The sequence below is a fragment of the Myotis brandtii genome, unplaced genomic scaffold (assembly GCF_000412655.1).
Source record: "Myotis brandtii unplaced genomic scaffold, ASM41265v1 scaffold83, whole genome shotgun sequence".
In the NCBI taxonomy this organism is placed as follows: Eukaryota; Metazoa; Chordata; class Mammalia; order Chiroptera; family Vespertilionidae; genus Myotis; species Myotis brandtii.
The window spans coordinates 3,430,611-3,448,048 of record NW_005371371.1 but is presented as its reverse complement, the minus strand read 5'-3'; the positions used below and the strand labels follow the sequence as shown (position 1 = coordinate 3,448,048).

General features: G+C 36.7%; 1 protein-coding gene across 1 annotated transcript in view; it reads left to right on the top strand.

Moving 5' to 3' along the window:
- Nucleotides 1-17,438, top strand: part of MYO16 (myosin XVI) — a 449,416-nt gene that overhangs the window by 289,100 nt on the left and 142,878 nt on the right. The window contains exons 25-27 of the mRNA XM_005884469.2: nt 3,084-3,259; nt 5,629-5,709; nt 6,205-6,410. Coding sequence (XP_005884531.1) covers nt 3,084-3,259; nt 5,629-5,709; nt 6,205-6,410 — 463 coding nt within the window. The remainder of the gene's footprint in view (nt 1-3,083; nt 3,260-5,628; nt 5,710-6,204; nt 6,411-17,438) is intronic.

Below are 17,438 nucleotides of genomic sequence, written 5' to 3'. Positions count from 1 at the left end.
TCTCTTCCTTCCTTTCTTCTTTTATTTCTTCTTTCCTTCCTTCCCTTTGTGTGTGTATATATACATATATTTTTGATTCATTTGAGATTAAGTCACATGCATCTTTATTCCTAAAACTCTGGTATAAGATCAAGAGTATTATCTTATATAACATCAGTAAATTCTCAGAATATGTAACATCGATACAATAATAGTAATGTCTAATTATGAGCCCCTGTAAAACTTTACCAGTTAACCTTGATCACTTTTGAAGGTGGCATACCTCAGGTTTTTTTTAATCAAAAGTCACTGTTTTTTCTTTGATAAGTAATTTGTAAGGAAGCACTTTGAGACAATGTAAATATTTTTGTCCTCATCAAACTTCCACCCATTAGTTTTGCATAAATGAATGCTTCTTACCTAAATTAATGATTTCTCTATGGTTGCAAGATTATGGTTTTCTAACCCATTTTTTCCATCAACAGTAAATTCTACTATAAGAACTCATCTTTCTGATTAATTAATTATCAATATGAACTCATAAATTCTTTTGTTTTTTCCCTTGTCTCTTTAAAAAATGTTATTGATGTAATATTGTTTGATAACATTCTATAAATTTCAGGTGTACAGCATTGTAATTTGGTATTTGTATACTCTGTTATGTGCTCACCACCAAAAGTCTAGTTTCTTCGTGATTCCCTTATTTTACTCAATGAATCATAATCCATTACTACTATTATTTTGATGTTGAAATTGCCAACATGTGGCCAGTGAGAGCCTCCTATGTCCTTTTGACAGGTTCTCATAATATTTTTTAGCACTTCCTTGCATTTTTTTTCTTCCAAGATGTTCCAGGCTTTTCTCCCTTGCCTCAGATATAGAATCAGCCATGTGTCCAAGAAGCCTTGATTTATTTTAGAGTATAATAGTATTTATTCTTAAACAAGAAAGTCTGGGGGCCTCGTGAGCTCATTTCTATTGTGGTGTCATGGCTTTTTGGCTCTTTCAGAACTACCAAATTTAAGATATAGATATAGAAAATACATCAATATATAAAAATACTAGAGGCCTAGTGCACGATTCGTGCACCGGTGGGATCCCTCGGCCTGGCCTGCGCCTTCTCACAATCTGGGACCCCTCGGGGGATGTCAAACTGCTGGTTTCTGCCAGATCCCCGCAGAACAGGCCGAGGGACCCCACCGGTGCATGAATCCATGCGCCAGGCCTCTAGTATGCATATAAGATCTTTGGTTAATCTCTTTCCGCCATCCCCCCTCCCCCTTTCCCTCTGAGATTCATCAGTATGTTCTATGTTTTCATGCCTGTGTGTTGAGCATATGCACCCTGGTGGTCAGTGTGCATCATAGCTACCAGTCAAATGGTCACTTAGGCGTTTATATCTATAGATAGCTATATAGTTATATATTAAAGTCATGAATTTATGCTATTACCTCTATTTTCAATCTAACTTAGGCTTTTATATCTATAGATAGCTATATAGTTATATATGAAAGTCATGAATTTATGCTATTTCCTCTATTTTTCATCTAACACCAAAGGGCTTCTTTTTGCCTTCTTGCATTCCATGACCATGTCTTCCTTCTCTGGACAGTTCTCCCTAGTTGTCTATTTGTTTATTCATAGAATGACTTTGCACTGAGTGCATTGCTAATAAATATGTTAGCCTGGACAAGCAAAATAATATGGGTGTAGAAAAGGTAAAATGGCTTTGGTACAAAACATTGCTAACTGTCTGATGGGCTGAGCATTATCCTAAATTATTTATGCACACTATTTCACATTTTAATCTTGTAGCAATCCTCAAAGTAGCTATTGTCATGGTCATTTTAAAGAAGAGGAAACTAAAGCTTAAAAACCTGCCTATATATAGATAGAGGTAACACAAGAAAAATGCCTTCTGGATCCTTAAACACCATATACAGTTTTGACTACGCTGTTTGAATTTATAACCAAAAATCCATTCATCATTACTCCAGTTTCTTTCTGAGATGTGAAGAAAGGAATGTGGTCCCGGAATTATTAGAATTTGTATAACATAACATCTAATACATATCAACACGTGCTTTTTACTTTTAGTTTATTTTTTCCATTACAGTTTATATTTAATATTATTTTGTACTAGTTTCAGGTGTGTGGTATAATGGTTAGATAATAGTACACTTTACAAATTGTTCTCCCCGATAGCTCCAGTACCCACCGGGTACCATACATAGTTATTACAATTGTATTGACTATATTCCCTATTTATATGTGAATCTAAAGAACAGACTAAATGAACAAACCAAATTGAAATAGACTCATAGACACAGAGGACAGACTGATGGTTGCCAGAGGGGAGAGGTGTGGGGGCACTGAGTAACAAAGGTGAAGGGATTAAGGCAGCCGTGGGCAAACTACGGCCCTTGGGCCGGATCCGGCCCGTTTGAAATGAATAAAACTAAAAAAAAAAAGACCGTACCCTTTTATGTAATGATGTTTACTTTGAATTTATATTAGTTCACACAAACACTCCATCCATGCTTTTGTTCCGGCCCTCCGGTCCAGTTTAAGAACCCATTGTGGCCCTTGAGTCAAAAAGTTTGCCCACCCCGGGATTAAGGAGTATGGATTGGCAGTTATCAAATAGTCCCATAGGTACTTACATCCAGCCCTGAGACAGCTTAGATTCTTGGGAAGCATGTTCCTGGGTAGTTACTTTCCTGCAAGAGGAGTTCCTGGGAGAATCCATGTCTTCATGACTTGGGCAAGTGCGTTAAAGCCCCTTAGGATTGATCAGGTAAGATTCTGCTCAGACAGCTAGGAGAGTAGTAAGTGACAATTAGAAAGTGAGGGGTCAAGCACTCAGGTGGAGAACTGGGAAACATAGATCAGGACACCTGGCCAAGGGCAAGGGCGGTCAGAATTCATCAAATGGTATAATGCATCGTGGGGAAAATAAAATAGAGGCAAAGGGAAAGATGGACTCTTCGATTACATCTTCCACCCTGAATGTGTTACTAGCTGAAGGACTTGGAAGAGGAGTAAGTATAATGTAAATAACAATGTTAGTGCCACCTTACAATATTCATTTATTTATTTCCTAGCTAGTGAAAATGTCGTGATCAATCACTTGTTCCAGTCGAAACTGTCACAAACAGGATCCCTTCTATCTTCCTATCCTTCTTTTAAATTCAGAGGACATAAATCTGCCCTGCTCAATAAGAAAATGACAGCTTCTTCAACTATTGGAGAAAACAGGAATTATCTAGAACTTAGTAAGGTAGGAATTTTGTGATTGTCGTTTGGTTGTTTTTAAGTTTGCTTAGAATGTTTGCTTCTTTTTTTTTTTTAAGAAAGCACAATTATAAGTAGTAAAGGAAAGAAATTGATATTTTAATTTTAAAAATTAAATGAAAGGATGCCTACTTGAAGTATAAACATCAGAAAGAGGGACCAGTATAGGAAAGTACTTTCCAGTGAAAATTCAATAGCAAATACAGTATTTGTAATTGTGTTGGTTGTCTGTGCAACATCCTATTTATGTTTCATCTCTATGACTGTCTCTGTGATGAATGGGAAGTAACTTTAGGGCTAGTAGGCTAAGGGGGAATTAACTTAGCTACCTTATTCTGTTGACATTAATTACTTGAGAGGTTTTAAGTCTCTGAACATAAATTGCAGTTTCTCACAGACACAGTGCCTTTTTCAGGTGCTAGAATGTTTTTACTGCATATTTTGTAGACATTTAAGTTTTTTTTATTATACTATTTTTTAAATGTGTATTTGTCTCACACAAGTGTGGCTGCTCTTACAACCTAATGGTTCAAACTATTTGTGTAATAGAACTAAAAATTCAGTAAAGAGTTTTTTCAAACTGAAATGTCTTCAATTTAAAATTCAGTGTGGCCCAGTTTGTTTTGCTTGCCTCTACCAAAACCATAAAAGATGAGAAATATGATTGGGAAGGTGTCCAGGACAATCATTTTTAGATACTCAGTTGTAGCTTGCTGGAATGCATTTTAGCTTACCAATTAAAATGAAAGCATAATTAAAATCAGCTCTATTTTAGAAGAGTGGCAGAAATGTGTATAACATATTAGAAATCTGTGTGTGTGTGTGTGTGTGTGTGTGTGTGTGTGTGTGGTTCCTAGGCCCGAGATTTAGGGATCCTTTGATATAGCTATATGATCACAGGAATTCAATCTCACTGAATACAAAAATGGCATCTTTTACATAAAAAAAAACAAAGATTTACCCTTTATAAGGAAGATCTCTATCCCTGAGGGTTTCATTGAACCTGTTGGCCCTTCCTTTCTCAATCATCCTGGAAATCAAGAGCAAGAAATCACCACACACCTCTAAATTGTAATTTTTAACCTTAATTATTAAACATTACCAGGCATAGATGCCATTAGTCTTTTCCCTAAAGGACTGAAGAAGAGAGATAACTCACAGTAGTTCCTCCACCCAGAGAGGGATATTGAATGTTCAATTTCAAGGGGTGGAGATTTATTTATTATGATTACCCCTTAAGTGTTCCATTCCTCACTTCTGTTCAAACTGCCCTCATCCCTGCACGTCCTCCCCTGTGACTGGCAGAGTAGGTAGGAGTCAGCCCACTTTTTAACTGAGCGTCACACTGGGCTTCCTGTTTGTAGGAAAAGGTTGATCCTGGACCAGTCGCGTCACTTGACAGTCCCTCATCAGTGATAATTAGTCATTTCTGTTTGACAGTTGATCTTAATGGAAGGAAAAGAGCTATTGCCATGGCAGCAATAACACCAAATTGACAAGATTTTTATTAGAATTTTTTTCTTCTATGAAGATCTTTCTATTTAAAGAGAAATGATTTTGGATCACTAGATATGTTGGCTTAAGTCTGTATGATTTTGTGAAATGTAAAGGTACATTAGTGGTTGAGATTCCTTTTAGACCATGGTAGAATTTAATTAATTTCCTTGTGCCCTTTGTTTCTCCATTCCCTCTGGCTTCATTTTAACTGACTTTTTAAAAATCTCCATTATGATTTAATCTTTTCTACACATGATTTTTTTTTTCTTTTAAGAGGTGTATTTAATTACTTATCACAGAAAATAGTCTATTGTTCTTTTTCACAGCCAGACAAACGTTTTGTAGTTTAAAATGAAGAAAAGGAAGGGTAAGGAAAAATAAAGGGTAAGAAACGAATCATAGTCAATCTTAAGGAAACAAACCAATGGTTGTTAAAACATCAAATCTTTGTAACACAAAATAGTATTATTTTGCCCTAGAGTCAGTGACATTTCATGATAAATGTGGACAGTTAGTTATACAACTAGTAAAAATACCAGGGCAAGTTTATTGTACTAACAAGTGAGTCTGGACCTATATTTAATTTAAAATTAAAGTGGGCGCAGGATGCCTACATCCACCTACTTGAAGGGTTGGTAGTAATGGTTGTTATTTTACATGTAGTTTCCCATTTCCCCAACTTTATGGTAGTGTTACAGAAAATCATTTGATACTGATTTTTATAGTCTGTTTTAAATCTATATCTGCCTGTCAGAGAATTTACATGGATGAGAGAGTTAATTTTTTCTTCTAAATGGAATTTAGTAAACTAAATTTTCCCACCCTTTCTTTCTTTCTTTCTTTCTGTTTTCTTTATAGTTATTGAAAAAGAAAGGAACTTCTTCATTTCTTCAAAGACTGGAACGAGGAGGTCCAGTCACCATTGCATCACAACTCAGGGTTAGTGTTGTTTTCTGATTCTAAAACCTAAATTTTGATCATATCAACTGTAGAGGGTTTACATAGAATTTCCCCTCCCCCATTTTTGACCACTTGAGTACCTTCACACACACACACACACACACACACACACACACACACACACACAGTGAGTGAAGGCATAACTTTTAAAGTCCTGATTGAAGATAAAGATTTTTTTAAAAATATATTTTATTGATTTTTTACAGAGAGGAAGGGAGAGGGATAGAGAGTTAGAAACATCCATGAGAGAGAAACATCGATCAGCTACCTCCTGCACACTCCCTACTGAGTATGTGCCCGCAACCTAGGCACATGCCCTTGACCGGAATCGAACCTGGAACCCTTGAGTCTGCAGGCCGACGCTCTATCCATTGAGCCAAACCGGTTAGGGCTGAAGATAAAGATTTTTATTTAAAAACTGTTTTATATTTTGTCGTCTTTGAAGAATCAGTTTGGTTTTACTTCTCTCCTTAGAAATCTCTAACGGATATTATTGGAAAACTTCAGAAGTGCACTCCACACTTTATTCATTGCATCAAGCCCAATAACTCAAAGCTGCCAGATACCTTTGATAATTTTTACGTGTCTGCTCAGCTACAATATATTGGGGTCCTGGCGATGGTGAAGATCATTCGATACGGATACCCTGTTCGCCTGTCCTTCTCAGATTGCCTGTCAAGGTAAATTTTGTTCGTGAAACACTGTGTTCACTGTTCAGTGGAGCATACTGACCATATTGCAACGAGGGTCTTCTGATCTTTTTCTTTATTATGGCGTTGCTTTTATTATTCATTTTCTCCCATCCAGAAGAAACAAAATACTCTGGGAAACAAGGGAACACACTGATAAAGCTAATGTAAAAAGTTGCTAAACTTTGATACCTTGGAAATCATTTTCATGTTCTCTTAAGTTTGGGGCGTTCCTTGGATTTAAAGATTTACAAAATTGTCACCTATAATGTTTACGTAAAGGTTATTATTTGAAGGAAGAACATATATATGTGATTATTTTCTTTTTTATATCTATGAACAAAACATTTTTTTTTAGATTAGGGGCTGATAAAAAATTCATGGGCCAAATTTAGACCATCACCTATTTTTGAAGATAAAGCTTTATTAAAACAGATGAAAATGTCTGATTTTAAGGAATCAATAAAAGGGGGGGCAGATAAAATAAAAACCAGAAAGTATTTGTTAATCCTATATAAAAAGATGAAATTTTAAAATAGTTTTGATATAAAATAGTAATAAAGATGTAAGAATAAAATCTAGCATTTAAGGTTGCAAACTAACTGTACAATAGAGTATGGAAAAATATTTTTGACGATCCATTCATTTAAGAAAAGAGATTTTGAGAATTTTGTTGACCAGAAGTTCCATTTGAGTCACTAGTCTGGAGAAGCTGCTAAACTTAAATCAATAAGTTAGAAATATTTAGCTCAGAACAAAGGGCATAGTATTTATGACTAAAACCCTATGTTCAATTTCTTTAACATTTGTTTTTTCAGAAGAAAGAAGTAGCATTTCCTCATTGTGTGTTTTGGTAAATTTCACAAAAACACAGAGAAGCAGATAAAAATCATATGAGTTTTCTTCAGCTATCCTTTAAAAAAACTGATAGAATATCTGCAGAAGAGAAGATAAAATTGGCCACAGGTCACAATAAATTATTTGGGGAATGAATATGTTTAACCTGCAGGTTTATATTTCGGATTGTCAAAATATCTGTGGGTTAAAACTTTAAAGATGTTTATGAATGAGTAATTAGACACACTGTCTCCTATTTATAGGGAAGAACTGCAATATATTTCCCACACATAATGGTTTGGGCATTCAAAGTAATCCTTCCCACTTGTTTAAGTACAAGTAGTCTTTGGATTAATGAGTTTAAAATCTCCCCCTAAACAAGTTTAAAGTAATAGATTTCCAAATTCATCCAAGAACTTCCACATGGCAATCAATACAAAGTAAAATCCAAGGACCCCCTAGTGTGTCTTGTGGTAAGGGGTAAGGTGTAGGACCTGCTAGTAGCATATGATATCAGAGGGTCACAGGTCTTGGTAAATTGGAGTTTGGGCAGCAGTAGTAACTCCCTTCCCAAACATTGCTGAGAACAGCTGTTCCCCAACGTTATTGTCCATGAGAATCACTCTAGGCTTGTTAAAACAGATTCCAGGGCAGCACTCCCGAGTTTCCCACTCAGTAGGCCTAGGTGAGGCTGTGAAATTCTCATTTCTAATGGTGATGCTGACATTGCTGATATGTGAACAACCTTTTGAGAACCACTGGCCTAGAATACCTAGTCATCTGGGGCTATGTCTTTGTTCTGTTTTGTGTGTGTGTGTGTGTTTTCCCAGCCAAAAGCTGAAAGTATGTGAATGCCTTGATAATCAAAGTGAACTTTTTGAGACTGCAAAATCTCAATGATTTATTAAATTATTAATTGAAATCTGCAAATTTTTTGAGATTCCCTAGTGATCTGTATACACTTGGAGTTTGAAAAACACTGTTGATGGATTTCTATATTGGATATGAAATAGGATTAATCTAACTGTGAAATTTTTAAAAAATATATTTAATGCATTTTTTTCTGTTTCCTTACTTTGTTAAAGTGTCCTAGAATCATGGAATCAAAGAAGGTTTGCATTAAAGGCCCCCTTATGTTTCCTCTAGTATAACCTTTGGTAGCTGTATAATTCTTTTTTTTATTTTGTTTTTACTGATGACACTATTATAGATAGTGTCCTCCCATTTCCCCCCACATTTGCCCACCTCCATTGGCCATCACCATCACCACACTATTGTCTGTACCCAAGGGCTATACATATATATTCTTTGGCTAATCTCTTCACCTTCTTCCATCCAGTCCTCTATCCCCTTTGACACCTGTCAGTCTGTTCCATGTATTCATGCCTCTGGTCTATTTTGTTCCTCGGTTTATTTTGTTCATTTGATTCCATAGATCAGTGAGATCATATGGTATTTGTCTTTCTCTGAATGGCTTATTTGGCTTGACTACTGTTCCAGCAAGCAGTTATTTGAATTGCCCTATTCCCTGAGAAAAGGGTAGAGAAAATGGCTGTGTGTGTGTGTGTGTATGTGTGTGTGTGTGTGGCGGGGGGAGGGGGTTACAATACTATATATCATAATGATTAGAAAATTAGTTTTATCTTTATTTTATTTTTTTAATCTAGTTCTACATATACACTCTATGAAGATTTATTTCTATTAAAATAGCATATGCAATGAGTGTCTTTTAAAATTAAGTTCAATTTTTTTATATATATGCTTTTCTTGCTATACTATGACTTCTAGGCAGGGACCATCTCTTACTCAATCACAATTCCTGTGCATTTTTGGTGTTTAATCAATGTTTTCAGAATGAACTTGACCTTGAATATTAATGGTTGTTCAATTTGAAGTAAAGTTCCTGCATAACAGAGACCATAGCTGTACTTTATTTGTTTAAAAGAGTAGTGGGGATGGGAAATGATATTTTTTGAAAATCTTTGCATTTCTTTAGTCAACCCCTTATTTTAAAAGGCAATGTGATGTCTAATTATTATCTTTATTTGCAATGACATATCAATAGAAATTGCATTATTAATTTATTGCAATGGAAAATTGTCATCATTTATCTTAAATGAAGGATGCCAGTCTGGAATATTATCACAAAAATGCCAATAAATAGAGATAATATGTTTTAATAGAACTTGAATAAAACACAATCCACATACTGTCACGTCAGAAAATAACATGATTTATTATTCAGAAAGCACATCAGAACTTTGAAATCTCCCCAGGCTATCAAGCATCATTATATATAAAAAGCCTAGAGGTGCAATTTAATAGAAAATTTTTGTTGCCAAACTATCAGACAACAGAATGTATTTTTCTTATGTAAAATATTTATTTTCTATTCATAGCACCTTGTCTTAACTGCTAGAGAATAAAATCCTGTCAAAACAAATGACTTTGTTTAGTATACAAAAAGGAATGTGGTTATAAAAAAATTGGACAAATATAAAAAAGATGTCCAGTTTTGAGGCAAACACCTACTTATGTGCACAGCATTTATTGTTTCTGATATCCAACATGATAACAAATGTGGACAATGGACATTCCAGTAGAATCTGCAAGTGCACATGATTATATTACAAATTTGCTCCCTGGTATCTGGGCTTTAATTACTATTCATCATGCTGAGTCTTCCTAATTGAAAGAGGAGAATTGTTGTAGTTGAGAGGATCCTATTTTGATTAAGTGTAGAAGTATGCTTGTTGAATTTTTCCCTGATAGTGTCAGAAGCTTCCTAGGGGGACGATAAAGAAAAAAGATCTTGTCTCTCATGGCAGGAAACTTCACAATTTTGGATATATGAGGAAGAAGAAAAGGAGCAACAGAACTGAATTATTATATAAAAATCGTGATACATAAAATTACATATTCCTTGGACTGAATTGTGCCCCCCCCCAAATTCATATGTTGAAGCTTTAATCCCCAATATGACTGTATTAGGAGATGGGGCCTATAAGGAGGTAATTAATAGTTAATGAGATAATAAAAGTGGGGCCCTGATCCAAGTTCTGATGTGGCATATGATACTCCCTTTTTCTCATTGGTTAATGGCAGTCACTTGGCTAAGGTTAGCATCATTAGGGAGGAAAGGTATCATACTTAGGAGGTACCACAAAACACACAACGAAGAGTGGGAAAGTGTCATTTCTGGCTCACTTGTCTGTTGCTGTATGACAGACTATCCCAAAATTTAGTGACGTACAATAGCAATCTACTATTTCTCCCAGTTCTATGGGTTAACTGTACTTTGTGGGCAGTTCTTGTCTGTGGTCTTCCTGACAGTTGCTGCTATATAGCAGACGAGTTTGGTGTTAGCTGAAGGGCTCAGTGGGGCTGGATGTACAAGACGGCTTCTTCCCTGGTGTGTCCAGACTCCAGTGCCTCAGTGTTCCTCCGTGTGGCCTCTCTCTCCATCAGAATGTCCTGGACTTCTTACCTTGTGGCTATCAGTTCCAAAGGGCAAGAATAGAAACTCAGCCCTCTTAAAACCTGGGCGTGGGACTAGTACAGCATCACTGGCTCTGTGCTCTATTGGTCAAAGCAGTTGCCGACCAGCCCAAATCCTTCAAGTAGTAAGGGAGCAATTGACAGTGGCCAACTTTGAGACAAGCTGTCACATCTTCTTAAAGGAAGAGAATGCAAGTAATAGGGAACAATAAAAAGTCTTCCACAGCCATGCCCATCCATATGAATGATATTATTTTCGTATCTCTCCAGGAAGTGTACTAGTATGTGAGTTTGATGTATTAAATAATATAATACCATCATTTTTGCCAAATTATAGAATTGTGGAAAATAATCATGGGTGAATGCTGAAGAAATGGTTGTGAGAAGTTCCTAAAGGTATGGCACCATGCCTTGTCCCTTATGTGGTGCCATACCACTCTTTTCCAAAGCTCTCTTTAGTAGCCCATATTCTTGTGACATTAAAATTAACATAGCTTTTCAATGAGTCATATGTATCTCTACTCTTCGCAGGGTGCTATCCCTCCAAATAGTCATCCTCTCCTGGGTGGCAAGCTTCTAGGGGTCATATCCATCATTCATCTATGGGCTTGTTTATGGTTGGCAGCAGGGAGTAGGACAACATCATTACAGGGAGAGGTTGACCCTTTAATGAGGTGAACTTATTTGGAAAAGACAGAAGGACTTGCCCAGTGAAAGCACCACAAGGGTTGCTATTATGCTTGGCCTGGTGAGGGTGCATGATCTGTGTTTTGAGATTGTTACTGGATAAGATCCCTGTTAGAAATAGTCTGAATCATTTAGCTTGTTTAAATGACACAGTTGTTGCTGAAAGGTCAAGCTGTGAAAGAACACAGCTGTGATTAAATTGGGTGTGGGGAGACGGATGAAAGAGGGCACACTTCAGCTTATTGGATTAAACTAATGGGCAGCGGCTGCCCAGTGAAGCAGAATCATCAGTCACAGATAGGGGTTGGAATCTTCCACAAGTTTTTTCTGGTTACAGGGAAGTGATGCCAGTTACTACCACTACAGCTTTAATCGAAATGTGAATTAATAAGTTCAGGAGCTATTAAAATATTCTAAAGGCTTTAATTGGCAAAGGGTACATTTTCTTCAGGATAATTTTGCCAAATCTAACTTTCTGTTAAAACCCTTCTGCAGGATTGGCTGATTGTCTAAGGTTTTAATGACATTTAGGAAAAAGGACTTACTACTTTTTAATGGAATATAAAATAGGAGAGAGGTATAAGTAATAGATTCCAGAAGCCATTTTAACTTAAACATAATGAAGTATACCTTTATAGGGAATTTGTCACACTGATCAGTAGATTATGAATCATAAATCCCCTCATCATCTACTCTGGGGATCTGCAAACTTTTTCCATAAAGGGCTGCATAGCAATTATCCTAGGCTTTTAGGCCACAAGATCTTGATGCATCTACTCAACTCTGCTTTGTGGCAGAAAGCAGCCATATACAGTGTATAAATGAATGGGTGAGCTAGTGTTCCAGTAAACATTGACATAATCAGAAGGTGGGCAGTCTTAATCCCTGAGCAGCTAACCCCTTATCTAGTCTCTTTCACCCCCTTTATGATAGAGTCAGGACAACAAATTCCATAGAAAAAGGACAAATAATGAGAGGTGACTTTTATGTTTCCTTTGTACTTTCATAATGAGGTTAGGTCCTTATTTCTAATCCAATGAGCTATATGATCTCTCATAACAGCATTCATTCATTCATCTTTTCCTTCTGCATTATTTATTTGTTCACTCTTATTTTATACAAGCATTTTTTTCTGAGTAAAAACGTCATTATGACTTGGAAAAGCACTGAAACCAGAAATAGCAATACGGGCATCATCATTGAGCATCATTATGTACCCACCGTGGGTCAAACTCTAAATCTGCACTTTAAACTTATTATTCTATTTCTCATAATAATCTTTGGAAGGAACTGCTCTCATCATAAAGATATTAGTTATTATGTAATTAGTAAATGCTAGAGCTTTTATTTGAATTTGCCTTAAATAACATGTATCAGTACCAACTAGGCCCTGGGTACTTATCTGAACTCTTTGTAAATGTTATTTCATTTAGTCTTTTTTTTATTTTAATCCTCACTCAAGGATATTTTTTCCATTGATTTTTAGAGAGAGTGGAAGGGAGAGGGAGAGACAGAGAGAAACACCAATGTGAGAGAGACACATCGATTGATTGCCTCCTGCATGCCCAGGATCTTGCAACCAACTAGGCCCTGGGTACTTATCTGAACTCTTTGTAAATGTTATTTCATTTAGTCTTTTTTTAATTTTAATCCTCACTCAAGGATATTTTTTCCATTGATTTTTAGAGAGAGTGGAAGGGAGAGGGAGAGACAGAGAGAAACACCAATGTGAGAGAGACACATCGATTGATTACCTCCTGCATACCCAGGATCTTGCAACCAAGGTTCCTGCCCTCGACTGGAATTGAACCCAGGACCCTTCAGTCTTGTTACATGGAGGTCATGCCAGTTACTACCACTATAGCTTTAATAGAAATGTGAATTAATAAGTTTAGGAGCTACTAAATATTCTAAAGACTTTAATTGGCAAAGGGTCCTATTTCTTCAGGGTAATTTTGCCAAATTGGAGAGAGAAACATCGATCAACTGCCTCATACACATTCCCCACTGGGGATTGTGCCAGAAACCTGGGCATGTTCCCTGACCGGGAATTGAACCAGTGAACTCTTGGTGCATGGGACAATGCTCAACCATTGAGCCATAATGGCCTGGCATTATCTCTTTGTTCTTGATTATTAGTAGCATCCAAAGGAAATAGGATAGGAATGCCAGAGCAGCACTATGACATCAATGGAAAAAGAAATCCCTGGAGATTTATAAAATTTAGTGGTGGGTCCTTCACTCTCGATTATCTTTGGTCTGTTTGCTATAAAAAAAAAATCCAGTTAATTTTGGGAGTTTCATGGGCCACAAGTTATTCCCATACTCACAGCCATCTTGTAAATTCAATGATGACATGCAGCTGGATGATGGAATGTGGATGAATTAGTCATGATAGCTGAAAAACTAGTTCAAAGAATAGTAGGAAAGGTGATCCTTAAAAATGGAGTACTGCACATTTTTATCTACACTAATAAAAGACAGAGATATTAATTGACCGTACCTTCACTATGCCCTAAGCCACACCCACCAGCCAATCAGAGCGACTTTATGCAAAGTAACCCAACCAAGAACATTAAGAATCAGTTATTTGAATTGCTTCTGGATTACACAGAACTGTTTCTCTGGTCTTATTAATGCTGAAGATATTAAAGACCCGGTTTACAGTAGTAATTGAGTTATTAATAGTCCATGGCATATATTGACAAAATAGGTTTTTTAATTATTATCTGGAGAGGTCTGTAGTCAATTGCTATAAAAGGTAAGTCTTTGGATAGCTGTTTAGTTGCTGTAGAACACAGTAGTGGAAATATGGGGTATAGATGGGTTGGTTGGCTATTTCTAAATATGCTAGAGGATTGAGGAAAGAAATTGATAAGCTTAGTACTTTAAAGTCTTAGCTCAATTCTGGATCCAGGTACGGGATCAGAACATTTTTATGGTTTCCTGAAATGAAACCTTTCCCTCTTCTATCACTAGAACTCAGATTTCTGAAAATGAAACCTGTCTTACCCCATAAGTGAGTAAATTACAATATAAATTAATTCTTATGAGCATATTATGGGACTTTTGACCCATAAATTATTGTGAAGTGCTTTTATCATTGAAAGTAAATTTCTCTCCCTTATAAAGAGGTTAGTCTTCCTTTGCTTGAATAATCTACAAAGGCCTCCTCTGAAGTATCTGACTTGTAGGGAACTGCTGACACTCCTTAACAATCATCTCAACACCTCTCTCATTGTTTCTGAACTTATAATCAGATTCAAGTCCTGGAAGGCCAGAAGGGGTAAACCCAAAAGTGTGCCATATGATGAGGTGCCCAATGGAGGGGATCAAGGGATGGGACAGGCCCGGCTGAGGGACCCCCCCCCCCCAGTGCACACACAAATATTTGTGCACAGGGCCTCTATTTTAAAATAATATAACAAATGAAAACAAAAAAGCTTTTAGTAACTTTCTGACAACCTTAGAAACAATATCCCAAAGTGATCAGTTTAAATGACTTAAAATCTACATTAATAAAAGCATAATATTCTAATTAGACTGGACAGCTGAACAACCTTCCAGACATCATTCTGGATGTCCTCTTATATGAAACTGTGGTGGCAGGGGCTGAGGCAGAGGTGGTTAGGTGCAATCGGGCAGTAGGTGAGCAGTTAGAGGCCATCAGGTAGGCAGGCAGAGTGGTTAGGGGCGATCAGGCAGGCAGACGAATGGTTAAGGGCAATGAGGCAGGCAGTGGTCCCAGATTGTTAGAGGGTGCAAGCTGAGCTGAGGGACTCCCCACAACCCTCCGTGCATGAATTTTGTGCACTGGGCCTCTAGTTGCTTACCCACATGGAATTATACACTGAGTGGCCGATTATTATGACCACCCCATCAGTACTTCATTGACACTTCCAAAAATACTGAATATTGAAAACTTCCTAAGCAAATACTCTCAAGGTTTTATTATTATTATTATTTGCATAACTAATTCACTTCATTGTACTGATGGGGTGGTCATAATAATCGGCCACTCAGTGTATAATTCCATGTGGGTAAGCATTCATTGTGAAACAAATGAAATCAGGGAGGTTATTACTATTCCAGGAAAATAGACAAGATGCTATTTTCAGGATGAATTCAATATTATATCAGTTGCATTTCATTTTAATACAATTTTAAGAGTAAATTAAAAAATGCATTGCCAGAATCCTGAATCTTATTCGTTATTTGATTTACCTGGGCTTCTTCACTTCCCTCCAGTGATGTATCTCAGTGTTTTTTATTATAAGTTTCGTCGTACAAAACAATCACAAAATGACCTTGCTTTCAGGATCAAAGTAGTTTTAAATAATTACCTTTAAGTTGCTTGTTTTATTACTTTAGATCATTCACTTCTTTTCATAAAGCAATTATGTTGTTTAATGTGACTATTAGCATGTGGTAGTTTTCTTTCATTATATCTGAATGATCTTAATAATTTAGGAGAATACAAAGTACCTCAGGGCATCATGGGGATCTTTGAAGAGACCTAATCAATATCATCTATTACTCATCCAATTTTGACCAAAATAAGAAGACAAAAGAATGAGGCCAAGGACAGATAAAAACATCACCTTTCTTGCTCATAAAGTCTGGGTTGAAGGACATTGCTTGATGTAAGAGGCAGACGTGCCTGATAACAGAACCCCAGAATTAGGGGACTATCCCCACAGTTGCAGACCTCACCATGAAGGATGCTGTTCAGGTAAAGCTTGAAGCTTTGAGGACTTGAGGAAAAACAGTTCCTTTGCAAGCATGTTGTTCACAAGCAGATGAGAATGCTCTGGTTTTGTTTATTTTTTTTTCACCAAAATTACCAATGAGACTAGGCAGTCACTTCACTTTCCCTTATAAAGTGTAAGAGTTTCCCAGAGTGTCACCCTACCTTCATCGTTAAGAAAATGTTGGAAAAGAAGAGGGAGTTTCCTTGGCTCTGTGGTGTATTGTGTTCTGGAACCACTGGACTCATCTAGTAAGTCTGTACATAACTAGGGATGTTGTTATATCCCTGAGGGGTATGTCTAGTCTTTCAAATCATTCTTTCTCTCACCTGCATAAGCTCCTCACTGCTTCTATATATTCCCCTCACCATTGATACGCAATACAGATGTTTTGCTCAAAGATTCTGAAGTGTGCCAACAATGAACTTACTTTAATTGATCTCAAATGCACTCAGCATTCAAAGTTGTAAATGCATTCTATTGCCCATTTACTGTTCGGACTTCTTGGCTAACAGAATCTACTAGGTATTCTGCAACCAGAATAAATGAAAATACTAAAATAAAACAAAAGAGCAATTCAAATAAAAATTGCAGTCACCTAGATATTCCCCAAACTTGACTATAAATCTTCCATTATTATTAAGTTCCAAGTGAGAAATGAAAGTTCAAAAATTAATGCGTATTGTAAATTAAAGTCCAGAGATATTTGATTTCAAAGGAATTCAAATCCCAAATCTGATTATCTTATCTTTTTAGTTAAATGTACAAAATTCCATATGCATAAGTTAAATTATTACCCCTGAAACATCCTTCTCATTTTCTTACTTGGTTCTGTCTTAACTAAAGAGGTTCCAGACATCTTGGTTGAGCTGAACCCTTCAGTATAACAGTTTGAGCCATCATCTCTGTCTGTTTTGCCTACAATAATAATATGCCATACACTTGGGGGCTTAAACAGCAGACATTTATTTTCTCACAGCTCTGGATACTTGAAGTCCAAGATTAGGGTGCCGTCAGGATTGATGTCTGCCGAGAACTCTCCCCTTGAGTTGCAGGTGGCCACCTTCTCACTATGTGCTCCCATAACCTTTTCTTGGTGCATGTATGCAGAGAGAGGAAGAGCAAGAATAAGAGAGAAAGAGACAGAGAGAGGACTCTGGTGTCTCTTCTAAAAGGACATTTTAGAGCATCAGCCTGCGGACTGAAGGGTCCCAGGTTTGATTCCGGTCAAGGGCATGTACCTTGGTTG